This window comes from Danio rerio, chromosome 18 (genome assembly GCF_049306965.1).
Source record: "Danio rerio strain Tuebingen ecotype United States chromosome 18, GRCz12tu, whole genome shotgun sequence".
In the NCBI taxonomy this organism is placed as follows: Eukaryota; Metazoa; Chordata; class Actinopteri; order Cypriniformes; family Danionidae; genus Danio; species Danio rerio.
Window position 1 is genome coordinate 21,409,667 of NC_133193.1, and position 11,697 is coordinate 21,421,363.

The 11,697-nt window shown below is 35.4% G+C and overlaps 2 protein-coding genes across 3 annotated transcripts in view; both read left to right on the top strand.

The window, feature by feature from the left end:
- Positions 1-4,644, top strand: part of pias1b (protein inhibitor of activated STAT, 1b) — a 35,757-nt gene extending 31,113 nt beyond the window's left edge. For both annotated transcript variants that reach the window (XM_073930307.1, XM_073930306.1), the window contains exons 12-14: positions 1,177-1,316; positions 3,051-3,091; positions 3,297-4,644. In XM_073930307.1, the coding sequence (XP_073786408.1) occupies positions 1,177-1,316; positions 3,051-3,091; positions 3,297-3,614 (499 nt within the window). In that variant the 3' untranslated portion in view covers positions 3,615-4,644. The remainder of the gene's footprint in view (positions 1-1,176; positions 1,317-3,050; positions 3,092-3,296) is intronic.
- Positions 4,645-6,860: 2,216 nt separating this feature from the next.
- Positions 6,861-11,517, top strand: rxfp3.3a3 (relaxin family peptide receptor 3.3a3). The gene has a single exon (XM_001342231.7). The coding sequence runs from the start codon at positions 9,531-9,533 to the stop codon at positions 10,572-10,574; it is 1,044 nt and encodes a 347-aa protein (XP_001342267.1). The 5' UTR covers positions 6,861-9,530; the 3' UTR covers positions 10,575-11,517.
- Positions 11,518-11,697: the final 180 nt, after the last annotated feature.

Sequence of the window (11,697 nt, forward strand, 5' to 3'; positions counted from 1 at the left end):
TAATAAAAGTTTATCTTCCTTACAATGACTTGTTTAAGTTTATGATTTATTGCTACATACACCGACGTGTACATCATATTGTGCATATGTTTAGTTTACTGTAGTTTTTAAAATTTGTCCGTACAGTTTTAAAAACTTGTATTTAAAGAAATGTTATGATAAAGATATATTTGAAAATTGTAATATATTACCTAATGTATTACAATTTTAAATTTGTGAGTAATATTTATAACAAATACCAACATTTAAAGTTTTTTGATGGAGCAAGTAATAATCTTTTTTCTTGTCCTAAATATACTTTTTGGTAAATTCTTAAACCTTTGTTAAACGTTTTATTGCGATGGATTGTTGGTAATTGGATGGGTGTTTGCTCGATGAGGTAGCTTTACATTGACAGAGAAAAATAAACACCTGTTTAAAACAATTAAGGACCTACAACACAATTTTTTAACAATTAAGACTTAAGGACTAAAATTTTGTTTTGAAATGCTGAAGTTTTTAAGACTTTTTTTTAATGTGTAAGCAAAAACATCTGCAAAGTTGCTCAAACTTTAATGTAAAATTAGATATTTTCAGAATTATCTTTCAAGGAATTCTCTTTTTAAGACCTACAACAAATATCACAAAGTTTTGTTTATTAAGTATTTACCAATATAGTATCTTCCTCACGATAACATTTGTTTAAAAGTTTATGATTTATAGCTACCTGGTAAGCATACTGACAAGGAACAGGCATCATATTGTACATACATTTAGTTTACTGTAGTTTTAAAGAAATATTTATTTATATCAATATTAATTTAATTATATTTATTATTTATTTATTTAAATGTGGACATTTTTATAATAAATAACTACATGTGAATTTTTAATGGAGCAAGTAAAAATCATTTTCAGAAAAAAAAAATCGTTACTGTTTAGCTGAAATTCTGAAAGTCTGAAATTCTATTCATAATGATCTTAAAAAGTCTTGCATTTAAACTTAAGTTTGACACTTGCAGGAACCCTGATTAAACACTTATTAAAGAGCAATCACAATCAATGAGCACCTTTAAAATCTTTTTTGATATGGGTTAATAATCCAAATAATACATTTGGAGCAAATGTAAATTGTTTGAATACTGTTTTAATGTCTCATTGGATTTCCTTATTACTTCTGTGTATGTTTTCCTGCAGAGTGTTAAATCTCCATCATCAGGCTTCTCCACTGGCTAGAGCTCCCAGCATGCCAGCAATGGAGACAAACTACATCCCTCCACCTCCTCCTCTCATCCAGGACTACCGTCACTATTACCACACACCCAATGACCTCTCAGGTACTAAAGCATTGCACTGATTTAACGTCTCAATTTTCTTGTGCTGTCAAGACTGCATTGTTCTTGTCAGTCAAGTAATTACAGTATATTATTAATGGTTGTATATTATATACACTACTGGTTAAAAGTTTGGGTTCAAGTTTTTTTCGTGTTTTTTTTTTTTTAATCAAATTATTCTGTTCATCAAAGAAGAATTTATTAAATGTAAAGAAATTGTTAAATATTTATTCAAATTTTAAATAACTGCTTTCTTATTGTATGTAGTGTCAAATGAAATTAATATTCCAGTCGTTATTGCTTTTATTACTATTAACATCAATAATAATAAGAAGAAGAAGAAGAAGAAGAAGAAGAATTAATATTAGAGTGATTTCTGAAGGATCATGTGACTGAAGTAATGAAGCTAAAAATTAATCTTTGAAATCATTGGAGTAAATTATTATTATTGTTATTTTATAGTGCAAAAACATTTCACAATTTGACAATTTGTACTGTATTTTTGATTAATTAAATGCAGTCTTGGTGAGCAGGATACGCTTATTTTAAAACATTTAAAAATCCTACTGATCCCAATCTTTTGACTGGTAGTGTATGTGTGTCTATCATGGCATAAATCAGATAACTCTCTAATATGTTTATTTTAGTGCTTATGAACAGGACTGATTATAATACAAATCTGTGATATGACTACCTGTTGTCACGACTAAAGTTAATCGATGCTACTACATTAAATGAAAATTATGACTTTATTAGCATTCAATATTATTGATTGAAAAAATTGATTGAAAAAATTAGACACAAATAAAGTTTTAGTAGTAACCAAAATAAAAAAAACAAACAAACAGGAGATGACAAAGGAGTATAGATTATTTAATACTAGTATTTACATATCTAGGAGCTTTGATGCTTAGGATTGGCAGCTTAAGTGATAGATCTTAGCTAAATATTTTATTTTTAATACTATTTATTAATAATCATCTTATCTAATCCATAATACAGTCTGTAATTAGTCCAATTTGCATTATTATTATTATTATTAGAAGACTATCATATTTCAGTTGTGATTGCATAATAAATATACACTTCAATGTCTGTGCCACAATACAAAATTTTATTTCTGTGGCTTTAACACAATGGTTCTCAATTTCAGTCCTTGGGGCCCCCACCATGCACATTATATATGTCTTCTTTACTTAACTCACCTCATTCAGATCATCAGCTCAATAACAGAGAGATCCATGAACTGATCCTTGTGTTTCAAATGAGAGAGACATACAAATTGTGCAGGGTAGAATTGAGAACACTAACAGAAAACATTAGTGAAATTTGGAACGACTGCATGCAATATTAGAAATTTTACTATTGTTCTGGTGTGTGGTTAAAACATGATTATCAAACTACAATGGTCATTTTTTATATATATTTGAAAAGAAAATTGTTATCCATTTAACCATTATGCATTAAATGACAGTATTTCAGTAGATAGTTCAGTACAACTTTTAATGAAATTATAATAATTAATATTTTTAGAATCACTTTAAAACATGTTCTTGATAAATTAAAGTATTGATTTTCTTAAATTGAAAGTCTAAATGTAAATTATTGTACCTTAATTGATTGATAAAGTAGCTGCATTGATTTCAAAATAATGTTTTTAAATGTATTTAAAATCCTTGAATTGGATGTGGGCACAATTCATGCCAAACCAACTGTTTTTGTTTTCTTATTCTACAGATCTGAACTTCTTCTCATTTTTACAAGGGGACAATCACCAGGTGGGTTCACTCTCTGAGATGGCAACACTTCACTGCTAGAGGGCAGTGTTGAGCTTAAACAAAAGTCTATGATAAAACACATCATTTTATTATCACGGCATGGATGTTGCCAAAATCTGCCTTAGAGAGAATTATAATACACTACAAACCCATTTAAATGAAACATTAGCATAAAGCTGTTGCTCTTTCATCCTCTTTTATGCAGCATTACAACATGGTCATGGCAGCTGCAGCCGCCGCATCGGCCTCTGCATCAGCATCCGAAGACCACGAGCTGCTCCTGAACCGCTTCATGCCCTACGGTTCCTCTCAGCTCTTTCTGGAGCAGTCAGGGACGCCGGCGAGCAGCTCGCTAGTGCCTGCTAACGGCAGCGGAGGCAGCAGTAGCGGAAGCAGCAGCAGCCTGGTGTCCTCCAGCAGCCTGAGAGACAGTCACCCACACACCAACACGTCCCGCTCGCGATCCGACGCCGCCGCATCGGTAATATACGGCTCCATCCCTGACGTCATTTCACTGGACTGACTGCTCCTGGCTGGCTCGCCAAAAAAGACAGGCTTTTACCACAGACAGCAGGAGGAGGGAAAAGGAGCTTCGTGCACTCATGATTAAAATGGGATCGAAGGATTGGAGGAAGAGAGGAAAATAAAGGAGAACAAAGACTTTTGTAAAGAGAAGAATAAAATTGCTGTGTACAGAGAAGAAAAATCTATTTTCAGTTTTACTTTTGTATATAAACAATAGGACGCTGCCTACCCAGTGAGTGACTTCAGTTGGTCTTTTCTCAATGGATACTGAAGATGTTTTTCACTGCTCTGTGTGTCGTTCCTTGATTATCTTATTCTCTACCTTTTTATACCTTTTTTGCTATTTTATTTGACTTCAGATCATGATTTCAGTCGCGGTAATAGAATGGCAGGCATCTTTTATCGCTTTTATTTCCGGAGACTCTGTCCCTCAGCCATGGTTTGTTCGTTTTTTTTTTCGATCAGTGAGGGAACATCACTTTATTTAATGCCATTTATCCTGTGCAGGTAATTTATTATTGCTTTTAAGTTATGTAGGATGTATGCTGTACAGAAGCATTCCCTAATGCCAATACAGAATCTAGCCACGACATGCTTGAAGAGTCGACAGAGGTCACGTCTTATTCCAGTTGCACATTCTTTCTCATCCATTACCACATTAAGTATGTAGGACGTCAGTGCCCGGATTTGCTGGTAAGTACCTGAGGTAAACTCTTGTACTTTTTTTATGATCTCATATCCTTTGATGTTGTTGTCTGCACCGATCCTCAAAAGATGAAGGTGAGGTTTGCAAAAACAGCACTAAGGGTTTTAGACATTATAGCATACCTCATTTAGTTTCTTGCTAATATGACAGAACAATGGTGTTGCAGTTATTTCCTCATGATTGGTGTAACGTCCAATGCCAGCGGACCTTCAGATTCAGCTTTGTGCACACTTGGTCTCTTTATGTCGCCTGTATTAAAGGGTTTGTTATCCTAAAAATTAATGTTCTTTAATTAATTGCTCACCCTTATGTCATTCCAAAACCCTGAAATCTTCATTCTTCATCTTCAGAAAAAAAACGAAAGATATTTTGGATGAATCCGAGTGCTCTCTCATCTTCCATAGACGGCAATGATTCAGACAGGTCCAGAACGATACAAAAAAAAAACATTGTCAAAACACAATCGGTTCATTCGGAATACTTTGAAGCTGCAAGAATACTTTTGTTCACCTAAAACAAGAATGGCGACTTTATTAACCGTTTTTTCTTTCAGTGTCAGTATAGGGTGCACATTCATGAGCACTGTGCACTGACACTGATGTCCGTGTGTGACTTTCTGTGTTTGAAGCAAATCTGAGGTATATGTCAGTAGCGCAGAAACAACAAAGTGCTCTTGTGAACGCACACCCTATACTGACACTTAATAAAAGAATCTGTTGAATGAAGTCATTATTTATTTAATTTAGATATTTATCTAATAATTATATAAATTAGTTTCGTATCATATAAATTCAGATAATTTATATAATTCATATCAGATAAAAAATAATTAATATTATATTTATATTAATTTATATTTATTCAGATATTTATCTGATTGAATCACTAGAGCAGGGGTGCCCAATCCTGTTCCTTGAGATCCAACTTCCTGCAGATTTCAGCTCCAACTCTGATCAAACACAACTAAACTCAATGAGTCAGATCTAAAGGAGCCTTTGGTAATTAAAAACAGGTGTGTTTGATTAAGGTTGCAGCTGAACTCTGCAGGAATATCGATCTCCAGGAACAGGATTTGGCATTCCTGCACTACAGACTTATGGACAGTTTTTTTTTTTTTTTGGCTGCCAGTCAAGACCATTGCTGTCTATGGAGGATGAGGGAGCTCTCAGATTTCCTCTAAAATATCTTTAATTCGAAAGTCTCAGCGATTATGTATTGACATGAAGTGGAATAATTAAAAAATAAAACATTTCTGAGTGAACTAATCGCTTTAAGTCGTGTACAAATTTTCTTGAGGTCAGCGTGGCTTTGGGTTACTATTGAGATTAGTAAATGCAACACCATCTAATTGAACTTTTCTAGGTTTTTGAAGTGTGTTTGGAAGGTGACCTTATTGCAACATAATCCGTGCTGTCTGTTTTTTTTTTTTTTTCGTCTGTATAAAATTAAATTTATTTATTTTAATCTATATATTATATTTTTACTATTTGTTTGATCATGCATTACTTCCATGCGTTTATTATTTCAAGAGCTCTTAACATTTGCTTTGCATTGTACAAGTAGCTAATTATGTGTCCTCCTCCCCTCATATTTGTACTATATGAGACATCTGAGGCATTAATTCCACAGTCGTACTTGCTGTGTCCGATTGGAATAAAACCGTTTAAAGGATAAAAGCCACATCTTCTGGCTTCATCGCGATGTTTTTGATTTGTCATCGATTCTTTCGCATTAAAAAAAGGGTTGTGGAACATTTAACGGATGAACGTTAGCACATATTTGTATTTGCTTGATGACAGCCAGTGCACCAAGAATCCACTAACCTTTCTAAAAGAGTGATTTATGTCTTCAGTGTTGGAAATTAACAATTGGATTATCGAACCCATGCTTGTTTAATTTATATATATATCTATATTTTTACTTTTGCACTGAGTTACATAACAGCACACAAAATCAAGACCGCCGTCATTCTCCACAAATCTCCCATTTTGACATTGCACTGAAATCATGCGTTTCATGTGCTCACGTCCTTGAAGTAAACCACTAGACAGTCAGTCTGTTATAGCTGTACCAGTAACTGGCAAGTGTGAACTCTCTGCCTTAAGTTCTTCTCTTACTGTATGGTACGCTATGAGAGAAACCATTATGTACAGGAAACCAATACCAGTTTGTACAAAATATATGAATTATTTATTATTTGAATTGGGATACATTGTTTACTTAATGAATGTTACTTGTTTATGTAGAGAGCGGTTTAGCTGTAATAAAACAAATACATTAAATTTTTTCTATTTCTGTGTTATCTGTATTATGGCCTCTTTGTTTGACCGATGTTGGAAACCAGTAGAGACTGACATCCATCGCTGTAGTCGAAAGCAAAAATACATATGGACGTCCATCGCTACCCATTGTCATTGTTCTTCAAAAATCTCCTTTTGTGTTCATCAGAAGTGTTTGGAATCAATGGAGGGTGAGTAAATAAATCCCTTTTAAATGAGATGCAAGTGCTGAGTCCAAATCACAATCATGACCATAGAAATGCCTATAAGATAACAATAATGCCAATTTGAGGGCTGATATTTAAATTAGCAGATTTTCTTGCTTTATTTGACATTATGACAAGTACTTTATTATAATTGAGTACAAAACATGTCAAATCAAATGTTTTCTGCCTGTGATGTGGTTGTTGGTATAAGAGTACTTTTTATAGCCTAGTTAATAACATTTTAGGGATTAGGCTGCGTCCGAAATAGCATACTACTATATAAAAATAAAGTTTGTATGCTTCCATAATATATAAAAAATAAAAAAAACAGTATGCGGGCCGAGTAATATGTCTGAATTCATATGCTGTGTCCCAAATGGTACACAGTCCACTTATGCACTTTGTACTTATGCACTTACACACTCCACAGCATAGTATATGAATGTAATGTCGCCCCAAGCGTTTTTTTTACTAAGTGGAAATTCGAACTGTTTCCCTGATAAGGTTTGACGGTTGCCAAATTGGCTAAATAATGACCAAACTAATGTTACCAAAAACTACCGGCCATGAGTATAACTACATTCACCATAGTAAGGTGGCATAATAACTCTCATAGGAGAATTTTACTTTCACAATCCAAAATAAAGTAATTCAACGCCATGTGCAAGATCATACTTTCCGTGACCGTGATGAACATGAATGCCAGTGTCATCTTCCTCACCACAATTCAACATCAGTGCCTGAAAGGTTTGTCCCTTCCGCTACATGACCAAGCAGCAACCATTGAGTTTGTGTAGTGTCCATTCCACATTTCTTTTTAACAGCTGACAAAGTAGATCATTCGGGTACTTTTTAAAGTGCACTTAATTTATTTTGAATTTTCAGTGTGAATGCACTACTTGCACTATACTTTAAAATGGCGTAGAATAGTGCATAAGTATGCGATTGTGGGATGCACCCATAGAACTCAAGAAAACAGCATGCGAGAACAAGGACTGTTGCTGTGTTTGAAATCGCATGCTTCCATAGTATGCTAAAATCAGTATGCGAGCCGAGTAGTATGTTCGAATTTTTAGAATTTGAAAATCAGTATGGGAGAAGTACCTGGATGACTTACTACTTCTGGCGAGATTCTGGAGTGCGCATACCATACAGGCTGCGCTATCCCATACTTTTCTAACGGCCGAGTAGTACGTTTAAATTCAAATGCAGTACCTAGTAGGCGGTTTTGGACGCAGTCTGTAGAATACACAAGACATGTCACTTGTATACTTTTGAGAAGGGAAAAGTGTAACTGTCAATATGGTGATTGAAGCCCCGCCTCCTAGAACAGGAGCCAATCAGCGATCACTATAGTATGACAATTCTTCTGAGGAGGGGCTTGGACCAGATATGAGTTTCTGCAGATTTTGTGTGATATATGAACATTTAGAAATAAAATAAAATAGACAGTTGTTGTTTAATTTGATTGGTGATTCTTAATATGAAATGTAATGGTAAGCTTGGCAAGTAGTTTTGGAGAATTTGATGTTTCCCTATTCAAACAGAATGGCCGAGCATACTGCCCGAGAGGCATTTCAAAGATGGCCACCGAGTGAAATTACTTACCTTAAAGGGAGTTTGGCGAGAAGTACCCGGATGACTATTACTGGCGAGATTCTGAAGTGTGCATCCGATGGACACTATGCGATCCTCTGATGAATGATCCTATCACTCCCAGGGCCATTTTGAAGTTGATGTTTAGCCACATCATGTTGGTGTTTCTTAGCATCTAATTTTTATGAGTTGGGACCTTAGCCCAACACTCAACCCCCAACCTGGAGGACCATACACACATACAACAATAAACAGTTAAGTTGTCCCCAAAAAAAAAACAAACTCATTAATTGTGTTGATTCAGCTCGTTTTAAGTAAGTTAAAAAAAACAGCAAAAATTATTTTGAGTGAACATCAAAAAATTTTGGACTGAAATTTGTTGACAAATATATTAAACAACTGCGGCAAGAATTAGCTTTTTTTGCTATATAGTATTTTTGTTTTACTGTGTCAAAGGTTATGGGGTCTAAGCTTTCTTTAAAATGTATTTTCTGTGTAAGAGTAATTAAAATCAAAACAGTTTGGAACAAGCAAAGGGCGAGTAAATGATAACAGAGATTTCGTTTTTAGGTGAACCATGCTTTTAATATTCTAATGATTTTTGGGATAAAAGAAAAAATAATGTTGACACAGACCTACTACACTCGTCCAACATAGCCTATGAATATTTTTAGGTTTTGAGGTCCAGGGCCACATCTATAAATGCATTTGGGTAAACCTCGACTTACCCAATTTGCATTAATTTATTAGTTGTATTTTTAAAATCTATCTATAAGGTACAAAAATCCGAAAACGGCATACTGATTTCAAATGTCTTATTATGATGATTAAACATTCCCAGGGGTACAAACTGCCATAATCCTAACCCTATAGAATAATATAACTGACCCTCAGTTGTTTTTTGTCAAGTCTAGTCTATTTGCTATATGGACGAGTTATATGAAGGCGCGTGTATAAAGCGTGTCTTGTACCTCTGGGTTAATTGGTAGAAGCGCACGACTGGTGAGCAAACGACTGACTGAGACACAGAGAGAGAGAGAAAGAGTGAAAGATCGATCCTCTTCAACACGGGCTTTGCGCAGCGCGCGCTCGGGTCGCAAAAGGAACGCGCTTTTGACCGCTTAACCATGGGTGACCCTTTCAGCAACAGCAGCAGGACATTCAACCGAACCCTGCAGAGTAAAGTCACATTTGGAAATCTGGAGGACATCGACGTGACCGCGGACAGGAGCCCAGTCTTGAGGATCATGATCTCCGTTGTGTACATTCTCGTGTGCGCAATAGGGTTAATCGGGAATTCGCTGGTGCTCCTCATCATGAGAGTGAAACACTCCAGGCAGAGCACCACTATTAATATTTTTGTTCTTAACTTAGCCGTCACAGACATCCAGTTTGTCCTGACACTGCCTTTTTGGGCTGTAGACACCGCGCTGGATTTCAGCTGGCCGTTTGGAGACGCCATGTGCAAGATCATACTGTCCGTGACCGTGATGAACATGTACGCCAGCGTCTTCTTCCTCACCGCAATGGGCATCACTCGATATTTATCCGTGGCTTCGGCCAGCAAGAACAGGATCCGACCACCAGCATCAGGCTCTGTAAAATGGGTTTGCACCTTCTTGTGGGTGCTCGCTACAGTCGCCACCGCTCCAACGTCTATTTTCTCCACGGTCACCAGTGTGGTCGGAGAGAAGCTCTGTTTGCTGAAGTTTCCTGCGGGACAATACTGGCTAGCTTTTTATCACTTGCAAAAAATCATGGTCGCTTTTGTTCTGCCCATGTTGATTCTTTCCATATCCTATTTGTTGCTTCTGAGATTTGTGAGAAAGCGCAATATAAAAAACATTCACTCCCGGCGCAGGATCCAGGTCACCAAATCCATCACGGTGGTCATTCTCTCGTTCTTCCTTTGCTGGATGCCCAACCACGCGATTACATTTTGGGGTGTTCTGGTCAAGTTGAACGCGATTCGCTGGGATGAGGCTTATTATGTTGTCCATACCTATGTGTTCCCCGTGACTGTTTGTTTGGCTCATACTAACAGCTGCTTAAATCCTTTTATATATTGTCTTACGAGAAGAGCTTTGAGGAAGAAACTGAAAAAATGTTTGTCCATTTTTGCCCCCTGGTTATTAAAGAGCTCTCTACAGAAGTCCAGCAGGCATGCATAAATGGCACAACTGCGTGTAAATATCACACGATGATGTATTGTTTTTATTTAAAGTATTAAATTATGTACGCATATGTCGTCGGGTGCTATTTTGAGACCAAACTGAATCTTTTTAAATGCATGCATGTGTGAAAATGACTATTAAAACAAAATGTGTTCTCTTTGCATATTTCACTATTTATTGTACAATAAGGTTGACCTCTAAATAAATATTGATATAATAAATAATTCTGACTATAATTTCATATAATTACTATGCGCAATGGGATAAATCCTGCATCAAATGGTATACAAAGAATATAATTGTCACAAGGAAAAAAAACGTTTAAATTTCCTCTTGAGGTTTATATTGTCAAGAAACTGCTGAACACTCAATAGCAATGTATCAAGCTTCAATTAAGAATAGTGGCTGATTAGTTAAAAATTCTGTCTTATATGTGGGATGGATGGTACGCCACTCCACCTGTAATATTGGATGTCTGGGGCCACCCTTGGAGTGGCACACTGAAATCAATGATTGAACAAACGAACAAATGAAGGAAACCTTGATGTGTTGCACTTTTGTTTCTGGTTAATGTTTTCAGGTTTGATTGTAATTCTCTTTCCATTTAATAGAGAGAAGATTGTTTTTTAACAAATTTCTAAGCATAATAGTTTAATAACTTATTTCTAATAACTGATTTATTTTATCTTTGCCATGGTGACAAATAATATTTAACTAGATAATTTTCAAGAGACTTCTATACAGCTTAGCTCATTTAAAGGCTTAACTAGGTTTACTATACATGTTAGGGTAATTAGGCAAGTTGTTGTATATCGATGGTTTGTTCTGTACACAGTCTGAAAAATTTTGCTTAAAGGAGCTAATATAGGTTTGACCCTAAAATGATACATAATAAATTTTAAACTGCTTTTATTCTAGCCGAAATAAAACAAATAAGACTTTCTCCAGAAGAAAAAATATAATCAGACATACTGTGCTCTGTTAAACATAATTTAGAAATATTATAAAAAGATAATATCTTTTTATAATAAAAAGATATTACACCGGAGGGGCCGGTGTAATAATTCTGACTTAAAAGTGTGTGTGTGTGTGTGTGTGTGTGTGTGTGTGTGTGTGTGTG

Bases quoted from the DNA above. Each gene is read 5' to 3' on its own strand.
- rxfp3.3a3 (XM_001342231.7), top strand. From the start codon at position 9,531: ATGGGTGACCCTTTCAGCAACAGCAGCAGGACATTCAACCGAACCCTG.